General features: G+C 35.1%; 2 protein-coding genes and 2 pseudogenes across 2 annotated transcripts; 1 reads left to right on the top strand and 3 right to left on the bottom strand.

Moving 5' to 3' along the window:
• Window positions 1–2,073: 2,073 nt before the first annotated feature.
• On the bottom strand, window positions 2,074–3,440 carry LOC120146025 (annotated as a pseudogene).
• Window positions 3,441–6,602: 3,162 nt separating this feature from the next.
• LOC120145951 lies at window positions 6,603–8,352 on the top strand (annotated as a pseudogene).
• Window positions 7,983–10,146, bottom strand: LOC120145902. The gene is made up of 4 exons (XM_039159617.1): window positions 9,442–10,146; window positions 9,037–9,344; window positions 8,620–8,787; window positions 7,983–8,531 (listed from the first exon to the last, which is right to left on the bottom strand). The coding sequence occupies exons 1-4, from the start codon at window positions 10,006–10,008 to the stop codon at window positions 8,414–8,416; spliced, it is 1,161 nt and encodes a 386-aa protein (XP_039015548.1). The 5' UTR covers window positions 10,009–10,146; the 3' UTR covers window positions 7,983–8,413.
• Window positions 10,147–10,148: 2 nt separating this feature from the next.
• LOC120145950 (ATPase family AAA domain-containing protein 5-like) lies at window positions 10,149–17,388 on the bottom strand. Its single transcript, XM_039159642.1, has 13 exons — window positions 17,030–17,388; window positions 16,801–16,926; window positions 15,770–15,937; window positions 15,364–15,657; window positions 14,975–15,075; window positions 14,425–14,509; window positions 14,110–14,319; window positions 13,512–13,571; window positions 12,597–12,676; window positions 12,129–12,445; window positions 11,939–12,030; window positions 11,733–11,862; window positions 10,149–10,576 (listed from the first exon to the last, which is right to left on the bottom strand). Exons 1-13 carry the CDS (start codon window positions 17,342–17,344, stop codon window positions 10,149–10,151), a joined length of 2,406 nt encoding a protein of 801 aa, XP_039015573.1. The 5' UTR covers window positions 17,345–17,388.
• Between the last annotated feature and the right edge of the window lie 400 nt (window positions 17,389–17,788).

Raw genomic sequence — 17,788 nt, 5'->3', positions numbered from 1 at the left:
TTAGAGGAGGGCAGGTTGAGTGATGATGAGATCCGACGGCATTCAATTACCAGTATACAGACCCGGCTCAAGATCCAATGGTTTATTTCATGCCTGTGTTTGGGTAAGATAGTAAATAAATCTAGGTGTAGTTTTACCTGAGCTAATTTTATAGTAAATAAGTGTATCGTATCTAGGGATGGCCATGGGACATGAAACCAACGGGTTTTGATCTGACTCGATCTAATCGGGTGAGATTTTAAAAAAAAATTAGACTCGGATCGGGTCTGGCTTTTTAAAGGTGGTGTTCGAGTCGGGTCAGATTCGGTTTAGGGTGAAAAATATTCGACCCGACCCGACCCGGAAAAAATATAATTTTACCTTATATATTTAAAAATAATTATAATAATATAACTCTATATATTATTTTTTTCAATTAAATCATTATTTTTATTGAATAAAAATAATATTTAATTATAATTTCGGATCGGGTTGGGTCGGTTTCGGATTTTATTTCAAAAAGTCGGGTCGGATCGGGTGGGTGTATATTATGCGGGTTAGGTTGGATTTCGGGTGGAGGAATCATTGTTCTCGGGTTGGGTCGGGTAGACTAAAAATCCGACCCAACCCGACACATGTCCATCCCTAATCGTATCAAATTCATTAGTGTACCATATTGGTAATACTCCCATTGTTGGTGGCAGTTCTCCTTTGGAAGAAAGATTGCAGCTTGAGTGCGAGTAAACACACCTCAATAAAGGATCTCATGAACAGAGATTTAGTCAAGGTATATACGGAACATAATTCACTTAAAAGGAGATGATGGAGGACTTCGACCCAAGTAAAGTGGAGATCAAAGAATAATATATTTCGTTTTGTCACGTAGAATAAGAATTATAGTCTGATAATTATGTCAACATTGTTTCTTATTGCTCCAAGAAATGATATTTTGGCTCTAGGTGCAAATCTAATATTAAGAGATTGATCGTTAATCATTGTGATCATTTACCCATTTGATATCTCAAAAAGTAGAACCATAGATGAGTCCGTAACAAAAATCAAGCCATATCCAAACTCTAAAGTACCTTTTAGATACCGTAAAATATGTTATACCACAATCTAATAGCTATCACGGGGAATACACATCTACTTTGTAGCTTCGCGTACACTAAAAGAGATGTCAGGCCCATAATGATTTGAAAGTGTTGCACATCTAAAAATAAAGTCCATCATCTTTAGAAAAGCTAGCAGAAACACTCATAGAGTGTGAATAACATTCGCTTCTAGCATGCCTTTGTTTTTTGTAATAATTCATGGGCGAAATTGTGTTAAGTACAAACCATTACCAAGTTTTGTAACTTCAATGGCCAAGAAGTATTGTAGTTCTCCAAAAGTTTTAAGAGAAAATTGAATGTCTAACTTGTGTATGATTTCTTCCACTTTTTCTTTCGAGCTCCCGGTAAGTAATGTATGGTGAACATAAACAATAAGGTTTGTAGTAAAATATAAAAGAGTTTGTATATGATGGTCGAAAATGAATAGACCCTACAAACTCTTTCAACTTGTTGAACCTGTTTCTCAATGCTCGTTGAAGGGCACGAATGCCTTGTGGGGTTCGCAAACAAGAGGAACACCGTATGAAGTGTGCTTTGTACAAAACGGAACTACTTCCTCTTATAAATAATGATAAGGTTTAACTGAATTTGCCTTGTACGAGAGATATTGGATACTGTAAAGAAATGGCATAGTCCAGCCATCATAGATCACGAAAATTTCAACATATTTCCTGTTTATCAGAAACATTACAGACTAAAGATCTCGCATACATTTATTCACTTTGTACATAAATTGCTAAATTCAATTTGAAAATCCTAGTTGAATTGTTGACGCCGTTGGTTTTTTTCAGACCAGAGACCAAATCAGATGTGAAACAAGGAAAATAAAGATAGAGCCAGTACAGTCAAATCTTGTTAAAGAGTAAATGAATTAAAGACTACATCAGAAGCTAGTAATTAATTACACTAATATTTGCACGTGCTCTCAGGGACATCATACATGTACTAATTAATGTATAGTTGTTGGAAACAAGTAGAATTAAGCCAATAGCCAGAAATTATTCTGCCATCGAGTAGTAACCAGGTAGCCACCGACGCCTTTCCTTTGCTTCCTAACCCCTATGATTATGCATTCTGCATTGTTTATACATTGCTCAACAAAATCCTCGGTGCTGCTCCCCCTCACACTGCAAACACCCATTATTAACTACCAAAATGCTTGAGGGATTCAGGTCTCATTTGAATGAACCACAGAGTAATAAGAAGTGAACCCACCAGTTTAAAAATGGAGATGGCCTTTTCCGACTCAGTACCAACACTGAAATCTCTAGCTTCTTCACTTGGTTCAATACTGTCTCCACCTTGGACCTTGGATAACCACTGCTTCCACTTCTACCTGATATATATTATAACCCCCATGAAAACATAAAAATAACAAATATTTAGTATGGTTTTCTTTCCAGAATCTGGACAAATATAAATACAACCAAACTTGAGAGTTTCCTGCTTTACCTCAGGTTTATAAGCCTTGCAAAGTGAGCCAAGGTAAGTGGAAGAAGAAGAAGATTTAGAAGTGTTTTGGGTTGGAGGAATAACGTGAAGCAAAGTGAGCAGATCACCCTTGTTAGCTACATGTGTAAGAGCCCACGTGATGACATGCTTAGAATGTGAGCTTTGGTCTGTTTGCTTTATAATATTGATTAATATAATTTAATTAATTGATAATTATTGTTGTTGTACACACGGTGATAATTAATGTAGTATTGAGGACACAATTATCGGGTGTAAATCCCTCCGTCTCATACCGTGAAAATATAAGTTTGAGTAATGTTATGTGTAACTAAAAAATAGAGGGTCTTTGGTTATTTTGTTATTTAAAAAAATAGTGTAATCAATTTTTTTTTAAAACTCACGTAACAGACATTTTCTTCAAGACTTTCTCTTTTTCTCTCTTAAAAAGAAAACAAGAACACTCTCTCTGTTTTAGGATTCTGATTCTTTCATCAAGAATCAAACAAGTCTTGATATCATCATAAGGCGAATTGAGGATTATACAGTATTGGGATTGGACAACATTTATTATTTCTTGGTTTTGGGATATTCAACTATCATAATAGAATCAAGTAAGTTTTCATTTCTTTTCTTGTAATTCTTAATAATTATGACATGATTTTGACTTAGTTTATTTAATTACTCTATCAAAATCCTTATGTGTTAATTTCTTCCGCATATAAGATTAATTGATTTTAACATGATCCACTACAACCATCACTCTTTTCCTTAACACCATGCCATTGTGATCAACCCCATTGCCATTCATGTTGAGCTCTTCTTCCATTTGAGCTAAGTTTGCCTCAAAACTATTACCGGAGTCACCCCCTACCCATCTCCAGGATGTGGATTTGCAACCTTGTTTCCTACTCAGCTGCCATGCATTTTTCTTCAAAGACTTCACTTTACCTTATTCAATAGGCAGCCAAAACTGATTACAAATTAAGGGTCACTTAACACAAAGGGTGAGAAACAGCCAGCAGGGTCCAAAAATGAATTGAGAACTACATAAAGAAATCTGGGAAATGAAAGATGAGGGCAGAGAGATGTATTTATGGAAGAATGAATGAGTGTGGGGCTTACAGTGATGATGCGCAAAAAAACCCAAAATAATTCACATTTGTTGCTGGTTAAAGTCAGGCTTGGGGGAATCACTGGACTATCTGCCTATTTCTATCGTTTTATAAACACCGAGAAGTATCACGAATTTAAATTACGATTATATTACGTGCATTACGTGTGCAGTTGTAGATATAGCAAGTGTTATTATAATGATCGTGAATATCATAATCAAATAATAGTGGTTTTGGACACAGTACTACCGATATATATATATTATAATAGCGTACCACCATGTAAAAACAATTGCAAGGGGTCGGCTTATTGATGATGAGAGTTCGACAGGGCAGGAGAGGGCACATGAGGACCTTTTTAATATTTTCTTTGTGCTGCGGACTTCCATACATAATTTCCATTTTCCAAAGTTTCTTTGCATTGTTCTCCATGATAATTCTACGCTTGATCCTACATAATCTTCAGTTAACATGGTAACAAATCATTTACAGACATGGGGGCCAGGCAATTCATAGATTGAAAGAGACTACTTTTAGCATTTGTACTTCAACTGCTGCATTGCTTCTTCTGCTTAAAGTACATCATAAATCAAATTTGCACAAAAAGGAAAGAGAACACCAATAGTAAAGTATATCAATAAGTATGGAGGTTGTAGGTAGCCTTGTCACTAGGAGGAAAAAACCAGATGTATTTTAAAAAAAATTACAGTAAATTTTACTATTAACATAAATACCTTCAACTGCATGCTACGTATAGCAAATGTAATAATGTAGAGGAAAATGTTAAAAAAGTTTGCTTGCCTTAATTGACCATTTTGAGAAAGGCGACTAAGTTTGCAAATTTTGGTCACTAGTTAATAAAATTATTCATCCTTTACGTGGAAAAAGAGAGACTTTCTACCCAGAAAATTGGCTAATTAATTGGTGAATGGCAGTGGTTGTACTTGTAACTTAGCACGCATAGGTTCAAAAAGAAGAAAGATTAGGGCTTTGTTAACACATCTACAATTTGAGCAACATGTATATGAATTCACTGTAGTCCATTATTCACTACATTTTCACGTATAAAGTGAAGATTAAAACATGAAGGATTAGATCGATAGCTATTGCAATTGTACTCATATACTGTCAAGCCATATTCTTAACATTTCGTTTAATTAAATATTAAATTCATCAAATATAAATTTAATTTATGTATTTTTTTAAGACTGTATTTGTTAAACTTCAATACTATGTCTCTATCGTAGATAGAGAGACTATTCATTATTTACAAAAGTTCTAAGAAATCAAATTCGAACTAAAATATGCAGTAGTATGAGAAAAATCGAGGATCATCCATATTACTCGCTCAATCAGTATTGAAAAATATAACGAGTGCTATTAAATGAAAAATAGTCCAAAATTTAATGTCTCTTTCAAATATCTAAAGATTCGTTTGACTAAAAAAAATTATTTTGCATTGTCAAATCTAAAAAATATTTATTTTAGGGTGTCAAATTTAAATTTTATATGATTTTTTTAAAGTATGAAAATAAATAATGGGTATAAATTTATGTCTAGAGGTATCAATATTCTATTAAATTTATATTAATTTATTTTATAAAAAATATTTTTATATTAAAATTTATAAAAAGATATTTTTTCAAGAAAAATTTGGAATGCCATATAACACCCATTGTTACATGTTGAAAAGTACAGTCTAAAATTTAACTGTATGATACTATTGTTAAAATGTGAGTTTGAAAATAAATTAAAAATATAGAATTTAAACCATATTTATACTTATTAATACTATGATATATAAAATATATTAACTTAAACTATAACAAAAATATAAAAAATATTTTAAGATAACTCATTAACAATATATTTATAAATAAAATATTTTATTAAAAATATATTATCAATACTTTTTAACACGTGAATATAAAATTATTGCGAAATAATAATTTAAATATTTATTTTGATAAAAAGAATATTATAAAAGAAATAGATTAGTGCTCACAAATAAAGTGAATTTTAATATATAAAAAATGAATTTTATTTATTTTTAAGTAATTAAAATAAATTATTAAGTAATAAATTATTTTTTAAGGATATTACTATTAAGTTATTAAAATAAAATGCAAATAAATAATTGAGCGAACCCGTATATTAATAAGGGTAAAATTATAATTGCTTCCAAACGCAAAGTTGAAAATAAAAAAGATACAAATCCTAACTTTTGCGGTTAGTTTGAAATTATCATTCCACCATAAATTTTATTTATTTTTCTGTTTGAAATTGATTTTACGATTAAAATAATTTTTTAACTAAAAGTACGTTTATAAAATCACACCAAACAAACATACCTAAATAACTGGATTACGAGAAAAAATCAGACCTCAAAAAACGAGCCAAATGTCTAAATGGAATTTTAGAAATATTAATTTGAAATTTTAGATTAAATTGAGAAGATTCAATGTTTAAGGATTAAATCAAAGAGTTAGAAAATTTTTGGAGGTGAAATTCAATCTATTGCAAATTATGATCCTTTTCTGTAAATCCTAAGTAGTTTAGGGACAAGTCTTCAATTTACTCATTTTTTTAAAATATGTTTTTCTTCATCAGGCGCTTTCCCGAAACCCTAGCTCCTCTCCCCCCCCCCCCACGGGGGGCTTGCGCCGCACACCTCTCGTCCCTAGGCTTCTCGCCGTTTGTCTTCCCTAGCCGTAGCACAACGCTTGCTGTCGTGCACCCTGTAGTGCGCTTCCGCCTTTACCTTCGCCTTCCAATACCTCCGACCACCTTACTGCCATCACCACAACACTGTCGTCCTCCTCTCCCAGCATTCATTAATTCTTGAACCTCAACCGGCCAACCCCGGACCTCTCTCGAATTGGTTAGGTAATTTTATTGTCGACCCTAATGACTAATCCGATAATGCATAAGACCTTGAGCAAAAATGTCAATCATTGACCATGTATAGGCATTTGGTGGCTATGAACTTTTATTACGGGATTGAGGCCGAGATAGTTCAGACCTTGCCGGTTCTCTTTCCATTTTTGACTATAAGACACAACAACGTACTCCTTTTCTTCATTACTTTCCATTTTCCTGGAATGGGATAATCACAGGGTTTATTCAGATTGGGGAATTCGGGAGGGCTGAGAAATTGTTTGGTGAGATGCCATGTAAGAATGTGGTTTCTTGGACCACGATGATCACACGATATGTTCAAGGCGAGCAAAGTGAGGAAGCACTTAAGATTTTCTCGAAAATGTTGGCAGACAGGGTAAAGCCCAGTGAAGCAACTTTTGTCAGTGTTTTGAGTGCATGTAGTAACTTAGCTGGGCTTGTCGAGGGACAACAGGTTCATCAGACAACAGTGAAAACAGTTTATCGGCATAGTGAAATTGTTGTATATGCCCTTATTAACATGTATTCCAAATGTGGGGAATTAAGTATCGCTAGGAGAATGTTTGATGGTGGATTAATAAGCCAAAGGGAAGTGGTCTCATGGAATGATATGATCGCAGCTTATGCACATCATGGGTGTGGTCGGTAAGCCGTCAGTTTGATCAAAAGAATGTCCGATTTACATTTTAAACCAATGATGCGACCTATGTGGCTTTGCTCGCTGCATGCAGCCATTCTGGTATGCTGGAGGAAGGACTAAGGTACTTCGACGAACTTGTCAAAGACAAGTCCATTCAGGTCAGAGAGGAACACTATGCATGCTTGGTCGACCTCTTTAGCCGAGCAGGGAAACTCAAGGAAGCCTTTGAATTCATCGTGCAGCTTGGGATCAAACCATCTGTGTCTATTCGGGAAGCTCTTCTTGCAGGATGTCATGTTCACGGGGATGCAAAGAAGATTATAGAGGCAGAACCAGAAAATGCCGGCACTTTCTTGTTGTTGTCTAACATATATGCTTGGGGAGGGAAATGGAGGGACGCTGCAAAGGTAAGGTTGAAAATGAAGGATAAGGGACTAAAGAAGCAACCTGTTTGCAGCTGGATAGAAGTAGAGCATAAGGTGCTTGTGTTTGTGGTTGGTGCCAAATCTCATTCTCATGCAGAATTTATTAATATTAGTATGTATAATTTTTTAAAAATATATAAAGAATTATACTTTGCACGCAAATCGACTACGTATCGAATACAAGTATCAAATTCCGATGAACGATTAAAAGAAAGTTGAATCAACAGAGTAAACTATACAACTCAAACAGTTGAAATGGGAATGTAAAGTGTCCACTGATGTAGATGTAAATTAAGAATATCAGAATTGTGCATCGGGTAACAAGTTGTATCGAATCATTTAGTTAGGAGAACCAACTGGATTGGTAAAGGGAATAAAATAATATAGAATTGCTTTAAAGCACACAAATAAAATATGCATGTCACACTCTAAAGACTGTTGATTGTTGGATTGAGCTAACGCTTACCATAATCACAACTTCTTATGACAATGCTTTACAATGAGGAGAATGGATGGAATCACACCCTGAATTTCTAATCTACATTCATGTGTTCGTAAGACTTAAACGATAGCTGTTCCAGACATTTGTTTTCCAGTAAATATTACTAATATCTAATACTTACCAACTGCTGATTGCCGAATGATATTGTGTTTCGTTGGCAGCTCAGTTCTCTAATTTTTCAGCTCCATTAAAATTATCCATGGCAGCTGCTTCAAGCCAAGGCCACTAACTTCGGAGATTACCATGTCCATCCTGTTAGTTATCCTCGGTAATCGGTATGATTTTTCTAACTAGCAACCACAGTTGGATGATAACTTTCCATTGAAGTTATATTGGCCCAACAATGAAATATCCACAGGGGATAATGTCAGTGCACCAGTACTCAAGTAATGGTGAGCACCTCGTTTCCTGCATAAAATCAATTTGCAACATAACAAAACTAATGAAAGATTACTAATATTAACAGGAAAGTGATTCGAAACAAATGTTTGGATACCTCCGTCTTCCCGTCAATCCCTTGCCTACTGATAAGCGGGAAGCTTCTGATCTCGAAATGCATCCCAATGAGGAAATATATTCATGACATGCAGCACCCTTCAGGGCCAAGTATAATCTTGAAGGGACTATCGACCTAAGGATGTCCAAAAGGCATGGCTTCACTTCCCTGCATCGCAAAGCCAAAACTATTTTATGAAACTGAAAATACAGAGCCGATAATATAGTTTCGAATTGAATAAATCAAGCTGCAAGGAAACATGCTTTTAACGAGAGAAGTGGCAATCAAAATCAGTTTCAAACAGAGCACTAAAGTTAAATGTCAAAATAATAGTCTTCTGTGGTTTGGCAAGGTCAAAATGCTCATCTCATGCAGGAAATACATCCAAGTGACGGTTTAGGGGAGATAACTCTATACCTTTTCACTGCAAGTTGATGCTTTGAAGGGCTCGTTTCCAAACGCTTTCCGTCAACTGAAGTGCTACTTGCTCCAGCATCACGTTCAAGCAATCTACCAAATGCCATTGCACTAGAAGAGGAAGACAGCATCTCCTGGCTCAAATCCACCCTATTCTCGAAACCTATTTTTGATCCTATGGCATCAATATCTTTAGCATACAAGCAAAATCCATGTTGGGAAACAGTGTCAACCATCTGCAGCTGCTCATCACACCAGCTGAATGCATTTGAGTCCTTGGAAGGGATCTTTGACAGCTCCAAAGAATCCTGGATAGGTAGATATTGGTATCACAATAACAGTCATAAACTCAATAAAACTCTATAAGAAATGTTCTCGGGGAAAAAAATACTATTTGTCACTTACTTGTATCTGACACTTGGAAAGCAGTAAGTCGGCTTGTGAAATAAGATCACTCATGCTAGAAGTAAATTTCAAAATTTCAGTAGTATCTTTTGGCTCTAAGTCAACATACTTTTTTATATCAGCATGACTGTCATGAAGTTTTCTCCATGATTCGTGCACTAAATCAGTGGTCGCACCGTTCTTCAATTTAACCATGGAAAAGGATTTTTTGGTGAAATTCATGCGGCTGCATTCGTCCATCACTGCATGCCCACTTGGTGCAGCCTCATCATACTCAGTTTGAGAATTCTCTACCTCTTTATGAGAAGCTTCTGCAGTAATACTGCATGTGCCGTCTAACATATCTGAAGTATTAACTAATTTATGTATAAATTCACAAGAGTTATTTACTTCAACTGCCATCAGGTCCTCAGATAACTCACAACTCACTGAAACTTCTGTTGTTTCAGCAACATTAGTGTAAGACACAGTTCTAGAAGCCAGTTCCATTCCATTACTAATTTCAGTCTCAGGGACAAAGGATGACTCGGGAACATATGATACATCCATATATTTGCAGGTTTCCATTTCTAAATCATTTAATGTTTCCGAGCAATGGAAGCCACCCTCCTCACGTTTCTCTGCTTGAGAACAAAGTTCCCGATCTCTTGGCGGACTTAAGCTATTCTGGACGTTTGGACAATGTGAGAGGAGTCTGCAGTCTTCTTTTATTGCTCATCTTCAGAATCCGAAGACACGACAACATTAGATTTATTCTTAGGTGCTCTTCGACAGAAAGAAACTGGGGTGCCTGAAGAATTGTAAAAGTCACTTGCAACATCAGGAGGGCTTATGAATACATCGCAATCATAAGTAGAGAGATTCCTGCTTAACATTACTTCCTTCTTTGCCTCTATGCTGTCCATCTCTTTATTATGCTTCTCCAAGCCATTATATATGTTGCTTTCAAGTTCTTCCTCCATCACCTCCATTGAAGTTGAATTGTTTTCGATTATGGATAATGTCTTAGCAATTTCCTTCTCAATTAACTCTGATAACTGAGATGGTAAATCCCAAGGGATCATAGTTGGTAGTACTGAATGGCCCGCCTCGATATCAAACAGCTGCAAGCCATAAGTCTTCTGCAATTTACTATCTGGATAACCCAATGAGTGTCAGAATAAAGTACGAGTACATAATAAAAACGAATTATTATTTACAAGAAAGACAAAATTGACAAGAAGCTCAAGAACATATATTGAAAATGGAAATCACACCCTTGAAAAAGACCCTTTATGACTTTCTCAAGAACAAGTATTACAATTTGGACCACATTAAAAGAAAATCCTATTGGTTCCTCGGTACCCTAAAAGTCGCATAATAACTTCAACAAACCATAGAAATAATAAAATACCTTTACAAAATCTATAATATGGAAAAACCTTATATGTAATTTAGCTTTCTTTTCCATTCGATTTCTTATACAAAGATAAACAGCTGAAACAACAATGCAAACTTATACATGGATGCAATCATTAATGAAAAAGTAAAAATGCAAATATAATTGAGAGCAACATGGTAAAGTTCAATTAAAACAAGATGCATGTTGCCCACTGTCTTTCTGGAAAGCATTCACAATATGCAATGCATGATTTTCTAACAAAACATGGTATGGGTGTACAATATTTCAAATCAACGGCTGAGGAGGCCACACCCCTTTTCCCTACAGCAAAACAAACTTTACATCTCTCTATCACTAGAAATCTGTCTGACAATGCCCAAGAACAGACATCAATAGTAAGCCAAACCACAACCTTCATTCATAGTAACACTAAACCATAAGTCCATAATCACAAAGGCGGACCAGAAGTTCACTTATTTTAGAAATATTGACATTAATACTTGCATTAAATCTTGTGTATACATCACTATACGCCACAAAAACTGTTAAAAAGAGGGTTTCTATTCCCACATGTATCAGGGACCTATTGAGATTAATGAAATCAAAGAGCATGTGTTTATAGGTGGTCAATATTTGCTTCAAATGATCCCAGATCGTGCACAAGAACATACATGCAAAGCAATTTTATTATCTTACTTGCATATTGAATTGTCAAAATTTGCAAAGATATTTTGACAGATTAAACCATCTTGACAAAAATATTGAAAATTAAAGCCTTCTAAAAGTATTGTATCCAACCTGACTATAGGGAAACCAAGTCTACAAAATTCCATTGCAGCAGCATCTAAATTTCAGAAACAAAAATAGACGTACTATGAAAAGCATTGTATGCCTTCGTAGTGTTATTAACCTTTTTCATGTTTTTTTCCTTGACACCAAAACTGGAGGTGCATAATAGTTTTCCGGATATCATTCTGACAACATTTAATTAATTGCTTCAGTAAATGTGGTTGAATGGAGGCTCTCTCTGCTTCACAAACCTGTGGCACAAAGATAACATGAAAAAGATACAAAAATTGTAACATGAAAGAGTTTGAAGGAAGTGAAAGCTTATACCATATAAAGATGGTGAAGCAGCTCTTCTGGTGATGGCATTGTGAAACATAACTCTAGCCTGCCCATGTTGTCTGGCAGAATAAGCTTTGTACCTGAGAATTACCATCACAACATGGAGTTATGAAGAAATATATCAAGTCATACAAGGTCAAGAAAAAATAAAACTGTTTCAACCCTAAATCTATCTTACTATTACTAGTCAGTATCACAGGGCCCTTTGCTTTTTCAGCAATTTGCTGTATGGCAGAAATAAAACCACGATCTTCAGGGAAATTGATATCAACATCCTCAAAGAGAATCAACTTTGCTTGACCGAAGCCAGTCTCACTACCGTTAAAGACACATTTTTCAGGAGCTCCATGGCCATCGGATGTATCTTCCGTATCTGGTACTGGTATCAACTCTATCACCTCATTGTCAACTTCTTGCACCGCATCACCATTGGATAAAATTTCCGCAGATTTCATAACATGCTTGCTAAGAGAATCTACTTGGTTTTCTACAGACCTGCAACAAATATATATTACGATTTAGGACAAGTAATTATATTAGTAAAGCCTGGGCTCAGCTCAACACTTCATTGGAAAATAGAATAATCACGAAAATAAAAGCATAATACAGGATAAAAGTGTAAGAGTGTGAAAACAAAGTCACTAACCCTGTAAGGCAGCATGATTCTAACGCCTCACCAAATTTCTGCTTCACGACAACTCCATTTCGACAGTCTGATGCATTGGACTAACAAAACAATAGATAAAAAGTATTCAGCTTTCACTTAATGAATTATTCTCCTATCATTAAATTACAAAAAACTAAAAAGGTATCCAGATAATATAAGCATATAACTCAATTGACTAAGTGAAAAGATACCTTGTGATCACAGACGGAGTAAAGTAAGCAATATGGAATTGCAGGAACATTACTTGGTTCTTATTTCTATTTTTAGGAGTACATAATGATCTTTTAACAAATAGGAAACTATGCTAAAGAATATAAGGATTCTGAAATATGAATCGATCTTTTAACAAGAAAAACAATACAAAAGAAACCAGAAGAAAACCTCACATTTTTCCAACGAAATAATCAATATTGAGTTCTATGCAATTATGTTTCAAAGTGACATAAATATGTCTTAAAAAAGTCAGTGTCAATGGCACTGTAGATATCGCAGCACAAATTTGAAGGGACAGGACAACTGATTTATAGTCATGCAACATCATCATTTCCAGTCAGAATCTTCCAGAACAATTTATGTATGAATTCAAAGTCAAACTCATCATTCAGAAATAAAGTAGTAATGAATCTATGTCTTTAAGTGGAAAGAGCAAGATACGTACAAAACGTAACAACTATGATCTAGACTTGCAAACTATGAAATCAACATAGTTACTTAGCTTCATAATAAAACAAGTGTCTGTTTGAATCACAGACATATTCTAATATTATGCCAAAGAAACCTAGTGATTATATGTATCTTCCAGCCAGGATAAGTACCATTTGGATATGGCCACAACTTGAGAAATCAACAAAGAAATAGCAAACAGTTTAACAAGATCTAAAAATTTTGTAGCACCTCTAGAACCTTAAATCCTTGTTCCTTTGCACAAGCTTGGATAGCTGCGGACTTCCCACTCTGCAGTACAAGAAAAATACCTTTTAACTACCAATGGAAATCAAAAGCATATGCACCTTGAAACAAACTGCAAGCTTTCCGAAACAGAAACCCTTGAAGAAGAATAGGAATGGAGTTCAAATTGAATCTAAGCAAGAGAGATCTCTTAAACCTCATACAATCCAAAACAGAAATCCTCGCAGGAGTAACTACATTTATTGTTCTGAGAACTGAGGACCGAAGCCAATTTACTGGTTCCCCTTTCAAGAATATAAAATATAAAATCTAAAATCAACCCTAGATGTAAGAAAGAACGGCATCACTAAACCTTGTAATCAATAAAAAAACCATTAGGACTAGCACTGCATAAACAAAGAATCCAATCAATACCAAAGGAAACAAAAACTGCAACAAGTAGTGATACAAGATAATGAGAATAAATTCATTAAAAGCCAATCATGAAAGTTTATTATGAGAGTTTGACAAAAACAGAACAGCATAAAGATTAACTCTAAAACAAGCAAACATAAGCTAAACTTTAGCCTAAAGATGTGTTTACCCCAATTGGTCCTGTAACCAAAAGAACATTCTTCAGAATATTCTCTCCATCTATGTTTTCTGAATCAAAATCGCTTCCGCAATAATCATCATCTTCTAGCAGGTTGCCTTTATCAATGTTATTGGAGGCTTTAATGGCTTGAAAACGTCTCTCATGCCAAAGCCTCAACCATTCACTCATAAACTTAACTGATTCAGTATTACCACACACCTGAAAAGCAGGCATTGAAGGAGAAAAAACGGAAATATGAATTATCTTAGTCCCTCCCCTTCCTTTCAGATCCTAGCAGTTCAGAACAGACGAAATAAATTTCACCTCTGAGGCACTTTTTGGCTGGTACTTATCAGTCCATAAGCTACTATCAGGCTGGATACTGCAACCATGATAGCATGGAACAAATCTGCAAATGGTAATACAGTGAAAAGGATTTTGTTTAGAATAACACACCAAACTTACATAGAGACAAAATCTATCAGTAACTTGTCTTTCGGGATACACATGATTTTTATTGGTATCGTTAACAGTTGAACAAGTTATTATCATTGACCTTATACAATAAAATCAAGGCATTATCTAGGGGGTAACACCTGGGCTAGTTCCATTTAGCAAGCACTTATTAAAGTGGAAGTCCTATTTTTATCAAACTGTCCCAATCCTGCATACTTTGTAATGAATAGTTTCAGGCACAACCACTACAAACAATATATTGCACAGCTAACAGGTAAACAATACTTCTACCGGACACAAAAATATATGTAATAGAAAACACTATTTAAAAAAATTCAAATTAACATGTCAGAAAAGAAGTTCCAAAATAATAAAATAAAATAAAAGGGAGAAAAGTTTTTATATGAAAATTTCCAACCTTTCTTGAAGAAGTCTACTTTCCTGTTCAAGATCAGAGTTTTCCACATTATAAGCCTTCTTAGAAAGGACAGCAACTCCATCTACTTGACAATCCGGGCACTAACAAATTAATAGTGACAAACAAATCAAAGAGCATCGAAAAGCTACACAAACAGCAGATGAGCCTTGGCTCACATGCAATGAGAACACCTTTAAAGGCAGGGTAAAGGAGGTCTAACTAAAATGGGTTTAGGATTGTGGAGGCTGGTTGTTAAGGATTGCTATTGTTTTTTTTTTTTTGATAGGATTGCTATTGTTAGGGTTGAATTATTACAAAATGAGAAAAATATTAATGGTAGAAGAAAGTTCCTTGAAAATAAAGAAAGGTAATAAAGATAGATCACATACCCCTTCTGATCTCTTTAGAAGCTGATTGTTTTCTAAATGCCCATCTACTTGAGCAGCATGTATTTCCACATATGTTCCAAAAAAGTCATTATTTTGAATAACATATTGATCTTTCAACTTGTTTTGAACAAATGATGGATCAAAGGACTGTGAAACAACAGAAAAGTTGTCAAGAGATAATGCCCCAACACAACTTTCAAAAACTGATGTGAATAGATCTTCACAGTTGCGACTGGTGTCAATGGAGATTTTCTCAAGAAACGTCCAATTGTTCCAATCAAGAACTACATCATCCTATATGGAAAAGTTTAAATGTCATTCCAGATAAGCTGAATATTTACGAAGTTCAAATTCAAAACCAGAAAATAAATACAATTAGACATGGTTCACTTAATAATGCAAATACCTGATTTCTTTCATATACATGAATAGGACCAATATCAGTGCCTTTGTTGCTTCTGTTAAACAAGCAATTATTGCTCCCTGCTTCAGCAGTCTCCTGGCTCCTCTTCCCCACTTTTCGCGATGTGAAAAATGGATGAAATTGCTTCCCTGCAAACATCCGGGTATTTTCCTGATCAAGCATGAAACACGTGCACTTTCAGACAACATATCAAATATTATATTACATTGTCCGTTAAACTAACATATCTTGACTTAGAATTTAGAAACTGCTTGCTAGTAGTATGAGCTGATGCATAAAGATACTATATTGCAGAACTCATCATGAGGAAAAAGGACTAGGGGGAGGGAAACTGGGGCAGATGAATTTCTGCAAAAAGAAAAAGGAACAATAGTAGTTTCTTGTGTTGCAAGGAGAACCCAAGACGCTCCACATTAAAAGGATCCATGAAACTTGGACAGAAACAAGCTTCTCACTAGGCTTTTAGAGTGAAGGTTCCTTCAAAAGTAGGAACATCCTGCTCAATGACAGCTCGAGGAAGTCCAACATAACCTATGGTACATCATCAATGGCATCCAGCGAACAGCACACAACCTACATTACCTATTAGGCCCTTGCACCTTTCTTTCAGAAAATTAGAATCACCATGTTCACAGTCTCAAGATCATATTCAATCTCCTTAATTCTAAGTTTACCTTTATTATCTGATTATGTCATTCCTATGTTTTTAAAAGAACCCAAGGCATAAAGCTAAAATTTCACCACAATTCTTTTCAATTTTCTCTATTGTTAAACTTTCTTGGAACTATTGTTGTATTGCCTAGTTACATTGAAATCTTTCGGCATTAGAACATGATATTTACTTCAACATCCAAAACAAAATTATTAATCAACACCAACCAGGAGCAAAAAATAAACAAATAGCCAATTAATTGCTAGCTATCCAATGTACAAAAGTAAACAAAAACCATATTAATACTTCCAAAAGAATAAAGTGGTGTTGAAATAAGGCAGAAAAGAGTGTAACCGCCAACCTCAGCAGTCAACTTTGCCTCCAGTCTCAAATTAGGGATTGGAGGCGGTGATGCATCGTCACTCCCCATCACATTATTCATCCCATTCTTCTTTGGTGTAGTTTTCATGGGCGATTTATCCTCTGCCTACTCGTTGAAAATCAGATAAAAAGTTTAAAACAATAACTATAAAAAAAACTCAACCTTTCTGTTTAATCGATTCAGAAAACAAAAATTAATTCATCTAAACCTTTTTAGAACCTCGATTCTGAGGAGTTACTTTTCCTTTCCGTTTTCTTCCCCTCTTCTTGCCTTGGCTACCGTAGAGCTCTTCATCTTCACAGTCGTTATTTTCATTCTTGCCTCCATTAGCTTTCTCGTCAATCTTCATTTCAATTTCTGAGCCTGCATTACCCTTCTCCTCGATCTTCGGTTCAATTTCCGGAGATTTGTTCGGAAACAAAGTTGACTGGACCAACCTCTGGCGGACTCTACTCCGTTCCCGCTGATCGGTGCCGTTGGCCATCAGTACTTCCGCCTCGTTCTTCTCAGCTGATTCGTCCATGTTTATTTTTTGTTAACATCCAAATTGTGGTTAAGCGTTTAGGGTTTGCTCATACAATCGCAGCCGAATTTATACAGTCTCTTTTTTTTAAATCAATATAAAGGTTAAATAAGGTCAAATCAAATTTAATCAAATAATTGTTATACGAAATTAATTGTTTTAAGGGTAAAGTATAGTAATGGTCACTGAACTTTTCTAAAGCTTTCATTTAGGTTCCCAACTTTTAAAACTTGCAATAATCCTCCAGCATTTAGTCCGTTTGCAAATGGTCCCCGACGTTACACTGTCGTTAGTACGTTTGCAATATGATCATTGAACTTTTCAGGCACTTGCATTTAAGTCCCCCAACTTTTAAAACTTGCAACACAATCCAGCGTAACTTTTCAGTCGGGGATGCATGAGAAATTATAATCTAACTTTGAATTATGTGGAGGTGTTGACTTG

This window comes from Hibiscus syriacus, unplaced genomic scaffold (assembly GCF_006381635.1).
Source record: "Hibiscus syriacus cultivar Baekdansim isolate YM2019G1 unplaced genomic scaffold, ASM638163v2 tig00110895_pilon, whole genome shotgun sequence".
NCBI lineage: Eukaryota > Viridiplantae > Streptophyta > Magnoliopsida > Malvales > Malvaceae > Hibiscus > Hibiscus syriacus.
This window is presented reverse-complemented; position numbering and strand designations above follow the sequence as displayed.

Bases quoted from the DNA above. Each gene is read 5' to 3' on its own strand.
- LOC120145902 (XM_039159617.1), bottom strand. From the start codon at position 10,008: ATGGAAACCTGCAAATATATGGATGTATCATATGTTCCCGAGTCATCC. The intron at 9,345-9,441 runs GTAAGTGACAAA...CTACCTATCCAG, and splicing joins TTTCCAAGTGTCAGATACAA to GATTCTTTGGAGCTGTCAAA. The intron at 8,788-9,036 runs GTATAGAGTTAT...TTTGCGATGCAG, and splicing joins CATCAACTTGCAGTGAAAAG to GGAAGTGAAGCCATGCCTTT.
- LOC120145950 (XM_039159642.1), bottom strand. From the start codon at position 17,344: ATGGACGAATCAGCTGAGAAGAACGAGGCGGAAGTACTGATGGCCAAC. The intron at 16,927-17,029 runs GTTTAGATGAAT...TTCAACGAGTAG, and splicing joins AGAATCGAGGTTCTAAAAAG to GCAGAGGATAAATCGCCCAT. The intron at 12,446-12,596 runs GTTAGTGACTTT...TATTTGTTGCAG, and splicing joins GAATCATGCTGCCTTACAGG to GTCTGTAGAAAACCAAGTAG.